We start from the raw sequence: 21,537 nt of genomic DNA on the forward strand, positions 1-21,537 counted from the left end.
GGTCCCGGCACCCAGGATCTCCTCATTCGAGAGACGGGGAGAATCAGAGAGGAAGGAGAGGTACAAACAAAACGCTCTGGTGGCTTTAGGAAGGGAAAGACCCCATCGGGTTGGGAACCAGGAAGACTCCTTGGAGGAGGAGACATTACAGGGCTTTGGGGGATGGTAGCGAGAGAGCAAGGAGAGTTGGGTGTGTTTGGAGAAGGGTGTGGGGTGGTCAGCCTGATCCTAGAGCAGAAGTACAAGTCTTGGGAACACAAGGCTGAAAAGGGAGGCTGAGGCCAGACTGGTGAGGAGGTGTGATGTGGAGGGAGTTCAGCTTGTCCCCGGATGTGGGCTTTCAAAGCTGGCTCTCCCCAGGCACCCCTCAAGAAGCTCCTCACGGCTGCTGGAAGGTTTCAATTTTCTACGTCCCTCTGCATTATTAAGGATCCGCCATGGGCTGGCACTGTGCCACATGCCAGAGCTAGGACAGTAAGCACAACAGACACAGACACAGCCTCATGGGAAGACAAAGGAGAAACAAAAAGCCACCAACAGCACTGGCTACCCTGGGCGGCGGTGGCAGCGTGGCTGAGTGCACAGGCCCCCGAGCCAGAATGCCTGCATGGCCACCTACTGGCAACATTACTTAACCACTCTGAGCCTCAGTTTCTCCCTCTGTAAAATGTGAATAGTAACAGTCCCTATTTTACAGGACTGTCGGGAGGATTAAATGAAGTCACTTATGAAGACTTAGCACCTGGCCCAGGAGATGCGCTATGTAAGTGTTAGCTGCTTTATTTCTAGTCACTGTGATTATAGTGAGTACTTCAGAGAAGGAGAGCACTGGCTGGTAAGAGAGGGACTCAGCCTATTTTGGATCCAAGAATGGTCTTTAAACCAAGACCCAATGATGAAGAGGAGAAAGGGATGCAGAGAACATTCTAGGCAAAAGAGCCGCATGTGCAAAGAGCCTGAAGCCAGACAACATCCCATTGCCTTCACCCCTGTAGTAGCCAGACTTTTTTTTTAATTAGAGAAGTTGTGAGTATACAAAACAATCATACATAAAACACAGGATTCCCATATACTGCCTTATTGCCAACACCCTGCATTGGTGCAGTACATTTGTTACAATTGATGAAAGTACATTTTTATAATTTTACTATTAACTACAGTCCATGGTTTAACTTAGGGTTCACTGTTTGTGTAGTGCAGTGCTGGTAGCCAGACTTTCAAGATGACCCCCAAGGGTACCAGCCTCCCAGCAATCACGTCCTGGTGTATCTCCTCCCCTTGAGTGTGGGCTGCACCTGGTGACTTGCTTCTAACAAACAGAATAGGGCAAAAGTGATGGGAGGTCACTTCCATGATGGGGTGACGAAAGACGGTGACTTCTCTCTTGCTCACTCTCCTTGGCTTGCACCCTCTCTTGCCCTCTCGCTCGCTCACTATCAAGTTACGAGCATCCATATGGACAGGCCCACGGGCAAGGAACCGAGGGAGGCCTCGGGCCCAGGATCAGTGAGCAGTGGAGGCCTCAGTGCAAGAGCCCACAAGGTCCTGAATCCTGCCAACAACCACCTGAGTGAGCCTGGCAGCAGATCCCAGCAGCCCTAGCCGACACCTGGAGGCCAAACACCCAGAACCAAAGAGCCCAGCTATGCCGTGCCCAGATTCCCGGCCCACAGAAACCATGAGATGTGTGTTGTCTTCAGCTGCTTTGTTTGGGGGTCATTTGTTCCACAGGAATAGATAACTAGTACAACCCCAAATGACGGCAGTGCCCGTAGAAGGAGGGAGAAAAACTAAGATTGGTTCCTGTGCTGGGAAGCAAGGAATCACAAAACCTCCTGGGAAGAAAGGACCTGACTTCTTCCTGTCCCTCTATCTAATGCTGGAAACCACCAGCCTCTGTTTCTATAGCTGTAGTGGTGGGGAGCTCACTATCTCCCAAGGTGGTCCCTTCCAACATGACTGGCTCTAATTGCAAGAAAGGCCTTTCTTACATGGAGCAGAAGCTGTATCCCTGCCGTCCCCAACCACTGTTCGGGTTCTACCCTTAGAACCACAGAGAACAAGCCTAGCCTTTTCTTGGCATGGCATAAAATATAGGTATGGAGTCAGAAAATCCTGGGTTCAAACGCCAGCTCTGCCACTCACAAGCTGTGTGACTCTGAGCTGGTCATGGTACTCTTCTGTGCTTCACTTCATCTGTAAAATGGGGATAATGACAGCATCTGCCCCATAAGGCTGTGTTGGGGTCTAAGTGAGACAAACCCATGACATCCTTAGCACAGGCCTGTGCAGAGCAGGTGCTCAATATTGTCCCCCACAACTACTATGGCAGATTCAAGACAGCTGCAAATTCATTGACTCTTCCCATCAAGAGTCAAATTCATTGACTCCCATCAAGTCCCAGATTCAAGGGCAGGCTCTGGGACTGCTTGATCAATAGAATGCAGCAAAAATGACCTTTGCTAGTGTCAGGCCAGGGTTTAGGAGTCTGGTGGCTACCACTTATGTCTCTTGGGATGCTTGCTCTGGGAGCCCTGAGCTGCCTTGCCAGGAGCCTGATTGCCCCGAGGCCACCAGCAGAAGAAGCCACAGGTGGGCTGAGACCTTCCAGCCATTCTTTACAAGTGAAGATGTATTGGGTTCTCCAGACAAGCCCATGTACCACCTTGGTCAATGATACATGAAACAAAAAAATGACCCACAAAACTGGGAGAGGGAATAAAACAGTTATTTTAAGCTGCTAAACTCAGGAAATTGTTGCATAGCTATAGATAATCCAAGCAACCACTGTTCAGATATGTGAAAGTGGGTGTTCTCTTCCAAATTAAACCCACCCATTCCCCTTAGCTGTTGCTCACATGATAGGGTCTTGAGTCTTAGGACCATTGTGCTCCACTGTCTTCTGGACAGTTGAGGCCCAACACTGAACACAGCCCTCAGGGCAGTAAGCCCAGCTGTGCCAGTTAGGACTCTACCCAGGATGGCTTAAGCGAAAAAGGAACAAATTTACTCACATATTGGCTTCAGGCATGGCTGGATTCAGGTGCTCCAATGATGTTGTCAGGCTCCATTTGCTTTGTGATGGCTTTATTCTCAGGGTCTTCTCATGGAGACAAATGGACTTAGAAACTCAGCTTCACATCCTCTCAGGTTCAAGTCCAACTGGAAAAAGTGACTGTCATTCTCCCAGCATTCCCAGCAAAAGTTCCATTGAATCTCTTTGGCAAATGGTTCCTTCTGACACAATCAGAGCCAATCACTGTGGCCAGGGAGATAGAATGATCTGGGAGCTCACAGAAGGGGCCCACACCATCCAAACCACATAGACTGAGGGTGGGGAGAGAGGGCTGATTCTACAAAGGAAAACCAAGGGTACTGTCACAAGGAAAGGATGAATGGATGCTGGGTAGCAGAACTGTCGGTACCCACCTCAGCAGTTAACAGGAGAGTAGAACATGACTCCCCTCGTTCTAGATGGCATACTTCGATTAATGCAAGACAAGACCACATCATTTCCTCATGCTGATGACTCACACCACATTTGCAAGGGAACGTGTTTCCTCCTATGTTACTTGCCCCTACCATGCCAGGGCTACAGACGTTTTAAAATCCTCCCTCTCTTCCTCTGTCTCAAGTGCAGTGAGGCTACTGGGGGCATGGAGGTGAACAAGACTAGCCCCATCTCCCCCTCCACCTTCCCTGCTTCCTCATCCTTCCCTTCGCAGAGCCAAGCTGATTCAAAGGAGGTGGCTGAGGCCCCGAGGCAAATTTTACTGCCAAACCCCAGGGCCATACCCAGTAGTTTTGAGGAAAAACAAGCCCTATTTTCTCTTCAAAGAGTTGGTTTGTTTCCCCTGAGTGGACGGGTGACAATCTGTTTTATTAGAATGCAAGGATTTTGCATACGATGTGTAAATAGCAACAATAAATCTCTGCATACTTCCCAGAGAGCACATCACCAGTGTTCTCGGAATCAAAGAAAGTTTGGGTTTGATCCTCAAATTCCAGAACAATCTGATCATTTGACAGATGAGTAAACTGAGGCTCAGAGGGGCCCTGGCACATACTGCCCCCATGTCACTCAGCAAGTGAGCACCAGAGTGACCGCTAGAATTTAGTCCTTCTGACGGCTCAACTCGCCTGCCCCACTTGACATTTTCACTTGAGTTAGTGCACAGGTCCCAGCATGAAGAGAAAAAGTTTTTACTTTCATTCTGCAATCAGCACTAATGCAAGGTGGGGGCTGGAAAGAGGAGTCATGGAGGAGATTATCCCATTCATTCATCTGACAAATTATTAAGCGTCTACTGCAAACTTAGCCCCTGTGCTAGGGGCTGGAGGCACAATTCCCGGGCAACGACTGCATCGACTGCTCTCAGAGTTTTCAGGGGCAGGAGGAGGGTGGGGAGGGCACAGTTACAATCCAAGAATCACACAAGTTCATTCATATTCCAGGCATGTAAAATGCCAGAAAAGCAAAGGACAGGATGTTTACCAGAGTGTTCCACGGGTGTCCTGGCCAAGCATGGGGGTTGGGATGGGTTCCCTAGAGGAAGTGACGTTTGAGTTGAGCTACGAAGACATTTCAACAGAGCTTACAGTAAGTGCTGCAAGGACAGCCTTCTTCCACCCACCTCCTCACTCAACGCCCCGCTGCAGCTCCCAGAGTTCCCTAAGCCTACCAGGAACCATCCCACAACCCGTTCCCTGACCCCTCTGATGACACACTCTGGACATTCCGAGGCTGCTGATTTAAGACCATTACACACACGGCCAGCCACGTGCAGACGGGGAAGACAGATGCGCCTCCCCAAAATGGAATTTGGATGACACCTCTGTTCTTCCCCTCAGCATCCTCCGAGGAAGAAAGTTCTTGTGGGGATTTCCCTCTCCCACATTTCAGGGCCACGTCAACTTTCCAGCCGAGGCTGGAACACGATCCTCCCCCTCTCCTGCCTGGCAATCACCTTCCCCAGCCTGGCCCAACAACTCCCAGGCTGGACTGGGTCTCCTTCTTTCTGCTCTTCCTACCTCTGAGCTCACCCTCTTTCCTGGCAGCAACCCTGGTATCGCTTTTTCTGTGGCTTCCCCCATAACAATGAACTTCCTGCGGCTTGGGGCTCCTCAAGACCTTATACTCCCCTGTGGGTGACATCTGCCCTTAAATGGCATTTATCCTCTGCTGGGGCCTCTGATTTTAATCACCAGCTTCTGCAACTAGCTCTGTGACCTCGGGCAAGTTGCTTAACCCCTCTGTGCCTCCATTGCCTCCTCTCTAAAACAGGAATAATGAATAGACCTTATCTCATGGGATTCTTAGAGGATTAAATGAGACCATTCACGTAACACGCTTAATACGGTCCCTGTCACTCACTAAAGCACTTAATATACAATGGCTATGACAGCAATAAACGGCCCACAGGTTTAATGAGGCTACACAAATTACTAAGCGCCAACTGGTGCAAAAAATGTTTTGTAACCTGGACCTACCTCCAATCGACTTTTCGTTCAAACACAACTCCTAAGACACGCTTTCATTCATCTCTAATCCACGGGTTCAAATAAAGGACACAGGGGAGGAGAGCTGTGGACACCGCGGAGGGCAGGGTTCCGGGCGCTGTGTGCTGGGCGCACGGCCCGCGCAGCCCTGCACACCGTGTCCTCCCTGTGCACCCTGCCCCTCCCGTGCGGAGCTGCCCCCGGCTTTGGGCGTACATTGGGCGGCTTCTGAGAATTGGCGCCCAGCGGCTCGGGTGCACAGCCGGGTGCGCTCGGCCCGGCCCGGTGTGCCGCGCAGACTGGCGAGTGACTCAGCGCGGGGTGTGTGCAGGCGGCGCCCGCCGGGGCGGAGTTTTTGCACTAGCCCCGGCTCCTTCCCTCTATAAAGGCAGCCCGCCTTCCGTTGTCTCCACCAGGCCTCCTCGAATCTCTACGAACCTTTGTGTCAACTACTTGGAGACTCTAACCACCGCTTCAACTCACCATGGACCCCAACTGCTCCTGCGCCACTGGTAAGGGTGCCTGGTCCGGGGATGGGGACGCCCGTGTGTACCGTCGAGCTAGAGAAGCAATCTGACTCCTTTCTCTCCCTGAACTTACAGTTTCAGAGTAATGATGGCCCTGTTCCAGCGCGTCTTGGTGTACCTCTCTCTTTTTGTTCTAGGTTATTTTGAACCGAGTTAGTGGTGGAGCTGGGACTCCCCGCCTACTCCTTGCACCCAGTCCCACGTTCAGGTTTCTAGGGACGGTTCTCACCTCTGCCTTTCTCCTTGCAGGCGACTCCTGCAGCTGCGCTGTCTCCTGCAAATGCAAAGAGTGCAAATGCACCTCCTGCAAGAAAAGTGAGTAGCATCCTCTCTTCCCGTACAGCGTCAGCAGTCCTCTCGCCGCCCTGAGGACTGTTGATGTGCCGCTTCCTAGTGGAAGGTGGCACCTCCACTGTGTCTCTTGTGGATGAGTGCGGGAACCCTCCTCTGTTCTGACTGCTCTGCTCATCTCCACCCTGTCTTTTCCTTCCCCAGGCTGCTGCTCCTGCTGCCCCGTGGGCTGTGCCAAATGCGCCCAGGGCTGCATCTGCAAAGGGGCATCGGACAAGTGCAGCTGCTGTGCCTAAGGGTGGGGAGAGCCCTGCTCCCAGATGTAAATAGAGCAACATGTACAAACACAGCTTTTTTCCATACAAACCTGACCCATTTGCCATATTCCATTTTCTATGAAATATGTGAATAACAATAAAATCATTGACTTTATTCTGGCTCTGGTTTGCTTTGTGTGGGTTGGAAATAAGGGACATTGTGCTGAGCAGGTCTGAGCTGGGCTGGGCTTGGGAATTGGATGTCCACGGACTTGGTCTGCACGGAAATGTTAGCCCTAACAGACGGGGCGCCTTGAGACAAGTCAGTTTACCTCTCTGAGGTCTACGGCTGATGGGGGAGAACTGCCCAGGTGATAGAAGCGGGTGGGGCAGGTACAGCCTCCAACCTGTTCTCATGTCAAGTGTTGCTGGCATGGAAACTACCCAATGTTTCATTTCATTCTTGTGATTCTCTGCCTAAATTCAGCCCCTCATGGGATGTTAGGCTTGAAAGGATCTCAGAAGGGATGGAATCCAACTCCCCACCTGCTTTTATCCCCACCTGCTTGAATCCCTACAATCTCAAACCCCCGGGGTGAAGGGCCTGATTTATTTCCTATCTGTCCCAGAGTTTAACTTCAGTAAAATGAACTAAAAATGAATCAGTTAGGAAAAAAACAACACAACATATAAAAATCTTTTTAGCATTCACAGACAAATTTCAATAAATATATTAAGAAGAACAAAACATATTAAAAAAAAAATTACCAAAATGACGTGTTTGCTCATTTAAAGTGTATGGCAGCCCAAAAACAGTTTGCAGACTGCCCCTGGAGTGTGGCCCACACAGACTTTGAGGAGCTCTGTCCCAGACATTCCCACCTAGGAGCCATCAGGCTTGACTTGCCCAGTGCCACTGGCAGGACACAATATTCCTAGGAGTTCCCTTGTTGGGCTTTGACTCTGAGTCTTTGGAAGCTCCTCTTAAGAGCAGCCTGAAATCTACCCCTCCTAATTCCAGCCCTTGGTTAGTTAAAACCAGCAAAGTGGCGAGGTATTTGGAGGGAATTGCCCAGCCCTTTCCCAGAAAGATGGAGGTGTACATGGGAATTGGTGCCAGAGGTAGTACTTCTATCCGGGCAGGGGTGATGGTGAATTCTGCAGACTGAGGGTGTGGTGGCGCCTGTTAGGCAGGAGTGAGAGGCCAGGGTGAATAGCAATTGGTGCTAACGGTTAGCCCCCTGGCTATTTGTTGATGGAATTCTATTTGATGTTCAATCAAAGAGGCAGATGAGTCATGTGGCTCAGGACTCAGGCCCATGCTTGCCCACGGTGCCCTGTGTGAAAACGGGGATTTCAGAGGCTAGCAGGGGCCAAGGGTGTGGGTCTCAGGCCGTCCACGCTCACAGCCTGTCCCACAACCTACTGGCTGTGCCACCTGGGCAAGTCGCTCACCTCAGTGAGCCCCCATTTCCTCATCTGTAGAACAGAGAGTATATTTCTATGTGGGGATTAAAGAAGATAGTGCCTGGATCCTGTCTAGGGCTTGATAAACAGCCATTATGGTCATTATTGTCCACATGGACTTTCTTGGAGAGAGAATCCACAAGCTCCTGGAAAGGCCAATCTGTTTGGAAGCATCACTCTTGGCTAGAGGCTGGATGTGGGAGTGGAGCTTTGCCAATCCCGTGCCAGGGGAAGTGTGGATAACTTCCTGCACAGAGCCCTCTGACAGAAGATGCTGTTCCAGCATTTGGAAAGACACAAAAGCCTTTCCCATTTTTCATGTTATTTGGTCTATATACAACTGAGTTAGGGACTGGAGTAATTATGCTGTCTTCCAGAGAGGTTAAGCAACCTATCCAAGGACACACAGCTCAGAATTCTTGACATGCTACACCTGGCCTCAAGTTCCAGTCACAGCTGATAGATCATGGTATCACTGAATGCTCAATTCTGACTCGCACAGTTCAGATCTGGAAAGACTTTCTGACATGGTTAAATTCCACCCCTGGCTTGAACAACGACAAACTGAAGTCCACGAATGGGCCCAGAGCTATGCCAAGGGATCCTGGCTCCCAGCTCAGTGCTCTGTCGCTGCTTCCTCTGGGCCAGGTCTTAGGTGTCCTCCTTTCCCACATGAAGTGGTGGTGGAGGGAGGAGGTGAGGGCGTGATGCAACAGGCAGCCTGCAGGAGAGCAGATCCCGCCCCTGTGACTTAGCCTCTCAGCAGCTCAGTCTCCTCCACAGGAAAAGGGGCACAACACTAGTGCCTGGGCTGTGAGATTAAATGAGTCAAACATGTGAAGAACTTAGAATGGTGCCCGGAACATGGTGAGGTCTCCATAACAATTAACTATTATTTTACTGTTATTATTCATAGCCTAGTGGGCATTTTTCTACCTCCAGATAAGTAAGGTTGGCCTGGCTGTCATGTATCATGTGTCATCTGCATCAACCATGTGAGCACATGACCTGTGTCCCAGATAGAGTTATCCATGCTCCCTACAAAATTGTGATGGGCACTAGGGATATAAAGCCATTGGCAAGACAGTCTTTGCCCTGGTGGCAGATATAGAAGGTCACATGCCATTTCTGTCACCCCCTGCACCATTATTTTTTTTAATTAAATTCAGTTTTATTGAGATACATTCACATATCATACAATCATCTGGTGTACAACCAACTGTTCACAGTACCATCATATAGTTGTGCATTCATCACCACAATCTATTTTTGACCACTTTCCTTACACCAGAAAGAATCAGAATAAGAAAAAGTAATAAAAGTAAAAAAGAATACCCAAATCATCCCCCCATCCCACCCTATTTTTCATTCAGTCTTTGTCCCCATTCTTCTACGCATCCATCCATACACTGGATAAAGGGAGTGCAATCCACAAGGTTTTCATAATCACACTGTCACCCCTAGTAAGCTACACTGTTATACAATCATCTTCAAGAGTCAAGGCTAGTGGGTTGGAGTTTGATAATTTCAGGTATTTACTTCTAGCCATTCCAATACATTAAAACCTAAAAAGTGTTGTCTATATAGCGTGTAAGAATGTCCACCAGAGTGACCTCTCAACTCCATTTGAAATCTCTCAGCCACTGAAACTTTATTTCGTTCCATTTCCATCCCACTTTTGGTCAAGAATATGTTCTCAATCCCATGATGTCGGGTCCAGATTCATCCCCGGGGGTCATATCCTGCCTTGCCAGGGAGATTTACACCCCTGGGAGTCAGGTCCCACATAGGGGGGAAGGCAGCGACATCACCCACTGAGGTGGCTTAACTAGAGAGAGAGGACCACATCTGAGTGACAGAGAGGCACTCAGGGGGAGACTCTTAGGCACAATTATAAGCAGGTTTAGCCTCCCTTCCCTGCATCAGTATTTTGCTTAACATTTTTCCTTTAATGGTTTGCATTTTCTTAAATATATTCATATGGAAAGTGAACCTGTTATCACTACTGAAAATGAGAATCAGTCCTACTTCCAGACATAGATGGGAAACATAAAATATATATGTGCATGTGTGGGTATTTATATACATATACATTTCTGGATCACTTTTGTTCCTGCCCAGGGTTGAGCTTGAAGCCAGCCCTTGTTTAAAAGATTTCAAGCAGTAGAGACGTGCTGAAGACACACCTGCACCAAGGAGAGGTTTTACCCTTGACCTTCTCTTTCCTTTTGAAGGCAGACTGGATTCAGATCCAGCAGCATCACTTCCTAGGTCAGTGATCCTGGCCAAGTTCCTTAAATCCCCTGTGCTGTACATTTCTCCTTAGTAAGATGGCTCATAAATAATAAATAATAGTATTTCCCTTTAGGGTGGTTGTGAAAGTTAAAAGAGTGGTTAAACCAGCACACACACACACACACATACACACACACACACACACACACACACACACCCAGGCTCATACTAAATGCTATGTAAACGTCAGGAAATTTGAAAGAGAAATAACCACTTTTCTTGCCGGTTCTGCCTATCACCTAAAACCATCCCTCCTCCGGGCGCTTCCAACGCTTTGGGAAACGCCATCCTGGTCTGGGGCGGCCTGTGTGGGGCCACCGGAAAGATTTCATCAAAAGAGAGCCGGGGGCAGAGGGGCCATTACATCCCTTCCGGCGCGGAGGATAGAATGGAGGCAGAGAGGCAGAGCCCGGGTTAGACTCAGATGCTGTGGATAAGAGAACCAGGGCGAGGCCCGGAGGTGGGGACGGGGAGAGGGAATGCGGGTGGGGGGCGAAGGTCACCCCGCCCGCTCCTCTGCGCACAGCTCCCTCTCGCCCGCTCCTCCTGGGCCGGGGACGTGAGCACGAGGCTGTCGCTGCACACGGGCTCCAAGAAGGGGCGAAGCTGAAGATAACCGGGGCGAGGGTTGGGAGTGTAAAACTTTTTAAATATAATTTTGAAACTGTAAGCAAACAAAAATTGTAAAATGTAACCTGCAAAGCTGAAAACAGGAAACATTGAAAGCTCCTATTCTCACAAAGGAGCAACTTGTAAATGTAAGGTCTGGAAACATATGTAAATGTAAAGTTTGCACCTTTACCAAGTGTCAACTAGAAAACAGGAAATAAATTACTGAGGTTCTCCAAACCTGTTAGATGACATGTAACTGCAAAGTTTGCACCTTGTCACCCGGCTCCTGAAGAAAACAGGAAAACGGGAAATAACTAAATTGACTCCCTCTGTCTCTAATGGGTTTAGCCAATTAAAGCATCACTGGGAGACTGCCACAAACCTCCCTTTTGTCTATCACTCTTGTTGCGTGTTGACTGAAAGGATTCTCTTTTTGTCTGTGAACCTGGGGATAAAACCGAATCGGAGAAGCACTTCGGGGAAGCAGATTTGGGAAAACTTCCCCTGCTTTCTGCCGGTGTATTAAACCACCTTTTCCTCTTCAGCTGGTTTCCGTGTGACTTCTATTAGCTAGGCCGAGCAACGGACCCATTTGGGAAATGCCCCTTCTTCAGGAGAACGCGAGGACCCTGGGGCTGAGTTCCCGGAACACTCGGGAGCGGGGACAGCCGGCAGCCAAGGGAAAATTGGGAAGGGGCGGGCAGAGTGTCTGGGACACCGCGTGCCACCAGGCGCACAGCCCCTCCCTCGCCAGCGGCAGCCAAAGGGCCCACCCACGCCCTGCGCTCCGGGGTGGGTTCCGGTAGCCGTGCGCCCGGCCCGGCCCGGTGCGCACAGCCCAGCAAAGCGCGCGGCGGGCTGCAGTGACTCAGCGGAGGCGGTGTGCAAGGGCCGGGGCGGGGCTTTTGCGCCCGTGTCGGTTCCTCGGGCCATAAAGCCAGATTGCTTTCTCCTTGGCTCCAACACGCCCTCCACTAGCCTAACGGTCCCTTCGTCATTTGCTTTTGGACCTACGGCCTCAACTCAGCTTGAAATGGACCCCAACTGCTCCTGCGCCACTGGTAAGGGACGCCTGCTTCTGGGCTTGAAGATGCCCCAGTCCCAGCCCTGGGACTGAGTATCTCTGGGTAAGGAGGAAGGAAGTTTTGAGTTTTGAGCTGAAGTGGATGGATGCAGGTCTAGTTCTTTCCCCTTTGCCTAGGGCCTCCAATTTCAGAGGATAAGGGAGTGAGGCTCAGAGATGTCCTGCTCTATGTCACCTAGGTGGTGAGGGGGCTGCTGGACTGGACCTAGAACTCAGTCCAGGCCCCTGAGCTCCCTGGGCTGGATAGGAGGTGGGGGACATTGTCCTCTTCAGGTTTAGGGCAAAAGTGCCTGGCAGTCCAAGCCTTCCCTGGCTGGGTCTGGTGCCTGGGACCTTCCTTGTGGGGTAAAAATAGGAGAGCACACTGTCCTTCCCAGCACAAGCCAGAAAAGGTGGGAGCTGGGCTTGAGGCTGCCCTGGGTGAGCCGGGAGCTCCCAAGCCTGCGCACAGCACAGGGCCCGGGTGGGGGGAGCATGTGCTGCTGATTGACAGCTGACTCTCCTGTGTCGCTCTTATTGCTCACGGGCCACTTTTTACTGGTCCTTGCAGGTGACTCCTGCAGCTGTGCTGTCTCCTGCAAATGCAAAGAGTGCAAATGCACCTCCTGCAAGAACAGTGAGTAGCATCCTCTCTTCCCCTACAGCCTCTGCAGTCCTCTCCACCGCCCTGAGGACTCATGATGTGCCCCTTCCTAGTGGAAGGTGGCGCCTCCACAGTGTCCCTTGTCCAAAAGCGTGGGAACCCTCATTCTCTGTCCTGAGTGCTCATCTCCACCCTGTCTTTCCCTTCCCCAGGCTGCTGCTCTTGCTGCCCCGTGGGCTGTGCCAAGTGTGCCCAGGGCTGTGTCTGCAAAGGGGCATCAGACAAATGCAGCTGCTGCCCCTGAGTCTGGGGAGAGCCCTGCTCCCAGATGTAAATAGAGCAACATGTATGAACCCAGATTTTTTTTTTCACAAACCTGACCCATTTGCCACATTCCATTTTTTATGAAATATGTGAATAACAATAAAAATCGTTGACTTTATTCTGGCTCTGGTTTGCTTTGTGTGGGTTGGAAATAAGGGACATTGTGCTGAGCAGGGCTGGGCCTGGGGATTGTACTGGAATCCAGAGACCTGGTCTGCACCCAAATGTTAGCCCTCACAAATGGAGTGTCTTAAGGCAAGTCAGGTTACCTCTCTGAGGTCTGTGGCTGTCTGATGGGGGGCACTGCCCAGGTGATAGAAGGGGTGGGGCAGGTACAGCCTCCAAGCTGTTCTTATATCAAGTGTTGCTGGCATGGAAACTTCTCAGACTCTCATCTCATTCTTGGGATTCTCTGCCCAACTTCAGTCCCTCATGGGATGTTAGGCCTGAAAGGAACTCAGAAGGGATGGAATCCAACTCCCCACTGTTTGAATCCCTGCACAAGGCTTCTCAGACTCCCCGTGGTGAAGGACCTGTTTTTGCTATCTTTTGCAGAGCTACACTTCAGTAAAATAAAATAAAAATGAATCACTAAGAAAGCAAAAGAACACAAAGTATAAAACCATGCTTGTATTCAACAGACAAATTTCAATAACTGTATTTTTAAAAAAATGAAAAATAGAATTACAAAAAAATCGTGTTTGTTCCTCTGAAGTGCATGGCAGCCCAGGATCAGTTTGCAGACTGGCCCTTCTGAGGAGCACTGTCCCAGATGTCCCTACGAAGCAGCCATTAGGTGTGGCTTGCCGAATGCCCCTGGCAGGACATTCAGTACTCCTGGGAGCTCCCTGTTGGGCTTTGACTCTGAGTGTTTGGAAGCTCCTCCTGAGAGGAGCCTGAAATCTGCCCCTCCTTCAGATTCCAGCCCTTGGTTAGTTCAAACCAGCAAACTGGCTAGGGATTTGGAGGGAATTGCCCAGCCATTTCCCAGAAAGATGGAGGTGTGCATGGGAATTGGTGCCAGATGTAGTACTTCTATCGGGGCAGGGGTGATGGTGGATTCTGCAGTTTGAGGGTGTGCTGGTGTGTATTAGGCAGGAGTGAGAGGCCATGGTAAATTTCTGTTAGTGCTAAAGGTTAGCCCCCTGGCTATTTGTTGAGGAAATTCTATTTGATGTTCAATCAAAGAGGCAGATGAGTCATATGGCCCAGGACTCAGGACCACGCTTGTCCACGGTGCCCTGTGTGGAAAGGGGATTTCAGAGGCTAGCAGGGGCTAAGGGTGTGGGTTTCAGGCCGTCCACGTTCACAGCCTGTCTCACCACATACTGGCTGTGCCACCTGGGCAAGTCACTCAACCTCTGTGAGCCCCTATTTCCTCATCTATAGAACACACAGTGTATTTCTATGTGGAAATTAACTGTGATAGTGCCTGGCCCCACAGCCATTGTGGTCATTACTGTCCACATGGACCTTCTTGGAGAGAGAATCCTGTGAAATCCCCAAAATCTCCTGGAAAGGCCAGTCTGTTTGGAAGCATCACTCGGCTGGAGGCTGGAGATGAGTGTGGAGCTTTGCCGATCCCGTGCCAGGGGAAGCATGGATAACTTCCTGCACAAAGCCCTCTGGGAGAAGATGCTGTCCTGGCATTTAGACAGATACAAGAGCCTTTCCCACTCTTCATGTCATTTGATCTTCAGACAACTGAGTTGAAGGCTGGAGTAATTATGCCGTCTTCCAGAGAGGTTAAGCAACCTGTGCAAGGTCACAGAGCTCAGAATTCTGACATGCTACAGCTGGCCTCAGGCTCCAGCTACAGCTGGTGGATCATGGTATCACTGGATGCTCAATCCTGCCTCTTACAGTTCAGACCTGGGAAGAATTTCTGAGATGGTTAAATTCCACACCTGGCTTCACTGATGAGAAACTGAAGTCCAGAGTGGCCCCAGAGCTATGCCAAGGGATCCTGGCTCCCAGCTCAGTGCTCTGTCGCTGCTGCCTCTGGGCCAGGTCTTAGGTGTCCTCCTTTCCCACATGAAGTGGTGGTGGAGGGAGGAGGTGAGGGCGTGATGCAACAGGCAGCCTGCAGGAGAGCAGATCCCGCCCCTGTGACTTAGCCTCTCAGCAGCTCAGTCTCCTCCACAGGAAAAGCGGCATCAACACTAGTGCCTGGGCTGTGAGATTATATGAGTTAAACATGTGAAGAACTTAGAATGGTGCCTGGAATGTGGTGAGGTCTCTATAAATATTAGTATTATTTTAGTTTTATCATTCATAGCCTAGTGGGCATTTTTCTTCCTCCAGATAAATAAGACTAAGCTGGCTGTCATGTGTCATGCCTCATCCTCATCAACCATGTGAGCACATGACCTGTGTCACAGACAGAGTCATCCACTCTCCCCAAATATTGGGATGGAGACTGAGGTTACAAAGCCGTGGGCAAGACAGTCCTTGCCCTGGTGGCAGACGCAGAAGGTCACCTGCCATTTCTGCCATCCCCTGCACCAGTATTTTAATTAACATTTTTCCTTTAAATGATTTGCATTTTCTTAAATATATTCACATGAAAAGTGCACCCTTTATCAATAATGGAAATGAGTCCTACTTCCAGACATAGATGGGAAACATAAAATATAAATGTGCACGTGTGTGTACTTATATCTATACATATTTCTGGATCACTTTTGTTCCTGCCCAGGGTTGAGGTTGAAGCCAGCCCTTGTTTAACAGATTTCAAGCAGTAGAGACGTGCTGAAGACATACCTGCACCAAGGGGAGATTTTAACCTTGACCTTTTCTTTCCTTTGGGAGGCAGACTGGGTTCAGATCCAGCAGCATCACTTCCTAGCTCAGTGATCTTGGCCAAGTTACCTAAATTCCCTGTGCTGTACCTTTCTCCTGAGTAAGATGGCTCAAAAATAATAAATAATAGAGCAGCTCCCTGTAAGGTGGTTGTGGAGGGTTACAAGAGAGGTTAAACCAGCACAAAGACAAGCATACGCGCGCGCGCACACACACACACTCATATTAAATGCTATGCAATTGTCAGGAAAATTCAAAGAGAAATAACCACTTTTCTTGCCGAGTTATTAAAGGCCGGGTCTGCCTGTCAGCTAAAAGGATCCCTCCTCTGGAGGCTTCCTGTGCTTAGGGAAACGCCTAGACTGGGGCGGGCTGGCTAGGCTGTGGAGGCCACTGGAGAGAGTTAAGCAAAGTAGGTCCCGGGCAGAGGGGCCATTACATCCCTTCCGGCGCGGAGGATAGAATGGAGGCAGAGAGGCAGAGCCCGGGGTTAGACCCAGATGCTGTGAACAGGAGAAACGGGGCGAGGCCCGGAGGTGGGGACAGGGAGAAGGAATGCGGGTGGGGGGCGAAGGTCACCCCGCCCGCTCCTCTGCGCACAGCTCCCTCTCGCCCGCTCCTCCAGGGCCAGGGACGTGAGCACGAGGCTGTCGCTGCACACGGGCTCCAAGAAGGGGCGAAGCTGAAGATACCCTGGGCGAGGGTTGGGAGGACGCGAGGATCCTGGCGCTGAGTTCCCGGAACACTCTGGAGCGGGGGCAGCCGGCAGCCACGGGAAAATTAGGAAGTTTCGGGCAGAGTAGCTGGGACACCGCGTGCTACACGGAGTACAGCGCCCACCTCCGGAGCGGTAGCCAAAGGGGCCACCCACGCCCTGTGCACCGGAAAGGTGCGCATGGCCCGGTGCGCACAGCCCAGGAGAGCGCGATGCGGGGTTCCCAGTCTCTGGGGACCAGGTGTGCAAGGGCTGGGGCGGGGCTTTTGCGCCCGTGCTGGCTCCTCGGGCCATAAAGGAAGCCTGCTTTCTCCTTGGTTCCAACACACCCTCCACCCTCATCTCAGCTCGAAATGGACCCCAACTGCTCCTGCACCACTGGTAAGGGACGCCTACTTTTGGGCCACAAGATGCCCCAGTCCCAGCCCCGGGACTGAGTATCTCTGGGGAAGGAGGAAGGAGCTTTTGAGTGTTGAGCTGAAGGGGATGGTTGTGGGTCTAGTACTTTCTATCTTGCCTAAGAGTCTTCTGTCTCAAAGGCTAGGAAACTGAGGCACTGTACTGAGGGGACTGAGGTTCAGAGGTGTCCTGAGCCACATCACCCAGGTGGTCAAGGGGCTGCTGGACTGGACCTGAGAGCTCGATCCAGGCCTCCTAGCCCCCTGGGCCAGATGGGATGGGGGCGACATTCCCTTTTCTGGGCTCAGGGCAAAAGTCCCTGGCCATCCAAGCATTTCTCAGCTGGGTCTGGAGCCTGGGACCTTCCTTGTTGGGTAAAAACACTGTCCTTCCCAGCAGGAGTGAGAAAAGTGGGAGCTGGACTTGAGTCTGCCCTGGGTGAGCCAGGAGCTCCCAAGGCTGAGCACGTGCTGACTGATGGTTGACTCTTGTGTGTCACTTTTATTGCTCACTGGCCATCTTTTTCTCTTCCTTGCAGGTGACTCCTGCAGCTGTGCTGTCTCCTGCAAATGTAAAGAGTGCAAATGCACCTCCTGCAAGAAGAGTGAGTTGCATCTTCTCTTCCCCGACAGCCTCTGCAGTCCTCTTCGCTGCCCTGAGGACTGGTGATGTGCCCCTCCCTAGTAGAAGGTGGTCCCTCCACAGTGTTCCTTGTCCCAAAATGCGGGATCCCTCATTCTCTGTCCTGAGTGCTCATCTCCACCCTCTCTTTCCCTCCCTAGGCTGCTGCACCTGCTGCCCCGTGGGCTGTGCCAAGTGTGCCCAGGGCTGCGTTTGCAAAGGGGCATCAGACAAGTGCAGCTGCTGTGCCTAAGTCTGGGGAGGGCCCCGCTCCCAGATGTAAATGGACCAACATGTACAAACCCGAAATTTTTTTCACAAAGCTTACCCATTTGCCACATTCCATTTTCTACGAAATATGTGTATAACAATAAAAACGGTTGACTTTATTCTGGCTCTGGTTTCCTTTGAGTGGGTTGGAGATAAGGGACATTGTGCTGAGCAGGGCTGGGCTTGGCGGGGGGGGGATTAGACTGGGAGTCCGGAGACCTGGTCTGCACACAAATGTTAGCCTTAACAAACTGAGTTCCTTAAGGCAAATCAGGTTACCTCTCTGAGGTCTGCGGCTGTGTGATGGGAGAGCACTGCCCAGGTGATAGAGGGATGTGGAGGTCCAGCCTCCTCCGTGTTCTCCTGTCAAGTGTTGCTGGCATGGAAACTTCCCAATCTCTCATTTTCATTCTTGTGATTTTCTGCCCAATTTAAGCCCCTCATAGGATGCCAGTCCTGAAAGGGACTCAGAGGGATGGAATCCAACTCCCCACCTGCTTGAATCCCTACACAGGGCTTCTCAAACTCCCCGTGGTGAAGGACCTGTTTTTATTTCCTATCTGTAGCAGAGCTAAACTTCAGTAAAATAAAATTAAAATGAATCACTAAGAAAACAAACAAAAAAAAAACACAATGTATAAAGCCCTTTTATAGTCAACAGACAAATTTCAATAACTAAATTAAGAACCAAATAACATATGAAAAATTAAAAAATGACAAAAATGACATTTTTGTTCATCTAAAATGCATGGCAGCCCAGAAACAGTTTGCAGACTGGCCCTTTTTGAGGAGCACTGTCCCAGATGTCCCTACCAAGGAGCCATCAGGCTTGGCTTCCTGAGTGCCACTGGCAGGACACTCGCTACTCCTGGGAGGTCCCTGTTGGGCTTTGACTCTGAGTCTTTGGAAGTTCCGCCTAAGAGCAACCTAAAATCTGCCACTCTTTCAGGTTTCAGCCCTTGGTTACTTCAAACCGGCAAACCGGTGAGGTATTTGGAGGGAATTGCCCAGCCCTTTCCCAGAAAGATGGAGGTGTACATGGGAGTTGGTGCCAGATGGAGTACTTCTATCTGGGCAGGGGTGATGGATTCTGCAGACTGAGGGTGTGGTGGCGCCTGTTAGGCAGGAGTGAGAGGCCAGGGTGAATAGCAGTTAGTGCTGACAGTTAGCCCCCCGGCTATTTGTTGAGGGAATTGCTATTTGATGTTCCATCAAAGAGGCAGATGAGTCATATGGCCCAGGACTCAGGACCAAGCTTGACCTCGGTTCCCTGTGTGAAAAGGGGATTTCAGAGGCTAGCATGGGCTAAGGATGTGGGTCTCAGGCCATCCTCACTCACAGCCCACCCCACCACCTACTGGCTGTGCCACCTGGGCAAGTCGCTCACCTCAGTGAGCCCCCATTTCTTCATCTGTAGAACAGAGTATATTTGTATGTGGAGATTAAATGAGATACTGCCTGGATCCTGTCTAGGGCTTGATAAACAGCCTTTATGGTCATTATTGTCTGCATGGACTTTCTTGGAGAGAGAATCCTGTGAAATCCCTACAATCTCCTGGAAAGGCCAGTCTGTTTGGAAGCATCACGTTTGGCTGGAGGCTGGCGATGGGAGTGGAGCTTTGCCAATCCCGTGCCAGGGGAAGTGTGGATAACTTCCTGCACAAAGCCCTCTGGGAGAAGATGCTGTCCCAGCATTTGGACAGATACAAGAGCCTTTCCCTCTCTTCATGTCGTTTGGTCTTTATACAACTGAGTAAGAGGCTAGAGTAATTATGCCGTCTTCCAGAGAGGTTAAACAACCTGTCCAAAATCACACAGCTCAGAATTTTGATCTTATGCTACACCTGGCCTCAGTCTCCAGCCACAGCTGGCATGTCATGCTCGATTCCACCTCTCACAGTTCAGATCTGGAATGATTTTTTTTTTCCCCTCGATCAAAAGGAGTTTTATTGTCTGGCCGTGCACAGAAGGACTGAAGCCTAAGAAAATGGCGAAAGCCTGAGAGAAGAGCACAGTAGGGCTTATAAACGGTGTTTGGCAGGAAGTTCTTTTTCCAGGGACAGGGAGGCTGGCAGGTTTAGGTTTGCAGTCTTTCAGTGGCAATTTGGGGAAAGTTGGTAGTCAGATTTCCATTCGCTAGTTTGAGACAGGGGCCTTGGGAGCCTGAATGTTTAAAATTTTAAATGTTCAGGATTCCTAAGGGTGGTGGTAGTGTCTCTTGAGCACCTGCAGGGTTCCTAGGGTGGGGGGTGGGGGTGACTTTATCTCTAACTTACAGAATTCCTAAAGGCAGGGGGATGTAGGGTAAGGGTCCAGGGCCTAAACCTCTGGTTCCAGGCTTTTTCTTTTATTTTTCTAGGGATGTTGAGGGACACAGGTTTGTTCTATATCTGCTTCAGGCTGATGGGGGGCATAGAGTTGTCCCTACAGTCCATTGCGGGGTAGTGGCTTGTAAGGGTGTTTTTGTTGGAGGAGTAGCGTTTCACCACCCACCTGGTTTGTCACGGCTTGAACAGTTCTGTGAATAAACCTGGTTAGAAGTTGAAAGAAACATGGTCCTAGAAGGAATGCAGAGGAGATGAGAAGTAGGATAGGAGAGAGCCAAGCCAGCATGAGTTGTTAACTGCATTTTTTTAGCTCATTTTATGATGTCTATATTCTCTTTTAAAGTTTTTAAGTTCTCAATTACTTAGTCATTTGTATTTATGTAAAAACAGCAAGTTTCATAAAGCAAAGTACAGGTTTCCCCAATTCGGCAAGGGAGAAGTTGGGTAAGGGCTCGAGCTTGAGATTTTTTTATCTACTCCCACTATGGGACAGGTTTCAGAGGAGAGAGGGCTGGAGTGAGAGGTTAAGACAGAATAGGTGGCTCCTGTATTAATTAAAAAATTAATGATCTTACTCCCCACGTCAAGAGACAGCTCAGGTGGAAGTGGCTACACTTACTGCGAAAGGCCAAGAAATAACTCATGCTACCCCGAAAATGCCATAGAACTAATATGGATGCCTTACACCTCGCAAAGCGGGGCTGGGAGACTGCGGCCCCAGTGTCCGTATTCTACATTGCTCTCAGGCGACAAGCCATTTCCTGGGCTCCTGTAGACGGGAGGGGGCCTGTAGATGCGATGGTACGAATTCTTCCTGGCATCTTGAACCCCAGAGGGAGGCCAGTTCCTTGCAGAGGTGAAGGAGCTGTGTACCAAACCTGACGGAGCCTCAGTGGTGAAAGGTGGCACTAACAGACAAGTCACACACAGGATTAAAAGTGCCCTAAAAAGGCAAACACTATGATGCCTCACCAATATGGACTATCTACAATGTGTAAACTCAGAATTGAACCTTAGAGCACAGCTTACCAGGGAACACTTACTGTAATGGTCCCTAAATTGTAAGTTTTTACAGCAGTCACATCTATTCCTGAACTGTAATGGGTGTCTCCAAACTCTGAGATGCTGATCCCTTTGTGTATAGCCTGATCGATCCCGGGAACTTTGGGTATATGTGTGACACCTGAAACTCAGAGCTAGAACTCAGCAGATATGAATGTCAGTATTAGCACATATAGCAACTGTTTAAAAAGCTGAAAAAGAGGCCAGACTTCAACTAGAGAGGTGAATGAAGCAGATGTGGTTAGGACTGGGGCAAATTGGGCCAAAGGGTAAAGGACAATACTGATTGTGTTTTAAAACTTCAAATTCTATGTGAGATCAAGGGAAGAGATGTTTCATTGGTGCAAGATCTATATTTCCCAAACAATTTAACTTGTATAGTTAGTTCAAATCCCATAATGA

The 21,537-nt window shown here is 50.0% G+C and overlaps 3 protein-coding genes and 1 long non-coding RNA gene across 4 annotated transcripts; 3 read left to right on the forward strand and 1 right to left on the reverse strand.

The window, feature by feature from the left end:
• Positions 1-693: 693 nt before the first annotated feature.
• LOC119518444 lies at positions 694-5,779 on the reverse strand. The gene is made up of 3 exons (XR_005213776.1): positions 5,491-5,779; positions 3,015-3,353; positions 694-1,309 (listed from the first exon to the last, which is right to left on the reverse strand). It is a non-coding gene; the product is annotated as an uncharacterized LOC119518444 (long non-coding RNA).
• Positions 5,780-5,852: 73 nt separating this feature from the next.
• On the forward strand, positions 5,853-6,742 carry LOC119518442 (metallothionein-I, hippocampal). Its single transcript, XM_037815579.1, has 3 exons — positions 5,853-6,011; positions 6,276-6,341; positions 6,522-6,742. Exons 1-3 carry the CDS (start codon positions 5,984-5,986, stop codon positions 6,611-6,613), a joined length of 186 nt encoding a protein of 61 aa, XP_037671507.1. The 5' UTR covers positions 5,853-5,983; the 3' UTR covers positions 6,614-6,742.
• Positions 6,743-11,842: 5,100 nt separating this feature from the next.
• On the forward strand, positions 11,843-13,057 carry LOC119518443 (metallothionein-I, hippocampal-like). Its single transcript, XM_037815580.1, has 3 exons — positions 11,843-12,009; positions 12,583-12,648; positions 12,828-13,057. Exons 1-3 carry the CDS (start codon positions 11,982-11,984, stop codon positions 12,917-12,919), a joined length of 186 nt encoding a protein of 61 aa, XP_037671508.1. The 5' UTR covers positions 11,843-11,981; the 3' UTR covers positions 12,920-13,057.
• A 3,608-nt stretch (positions 13,058-16,665) lies between these two features.
• On the forward strand, positions 16,666-17,865 carry LOC119518645 (metallothionein-I, hippocampal-like). Its single transcript, XM_037815920.1, has 3 exons — positions 16,666-16,837; positions 17,394-17,459; positions 17,638-17,865. The coding sequence occupies exons 1-3, from the start codon at positions 16,810-16,812 to the stop codon at positions 17,727-17,729; spliced, it is 186 nt and encodes a 61-aa protein (XP_037671848.1). The 5' UTR covers positions 16,666-16,809; the 3' UTR covers positions 17,730-17,865.
• Positions 17,866-21,537: the final 3,672 nt, after the last annotated feature.

The sequence above is a fragment of the Choloepus didactylus genome, chromosome 22 (assembly GCF_015220235.1).
Source record: "Choloepus didactylus isolate mChoDid1 chromosome 22, mChoDid1.pri, whole genome shotgun sequence".
Lineage (NCBI taxonomy): Eukaryota > Metazoa > Chordata > Mammalia > Pilosa > Megalonychidae > Choloepus > Choloepus didactylus.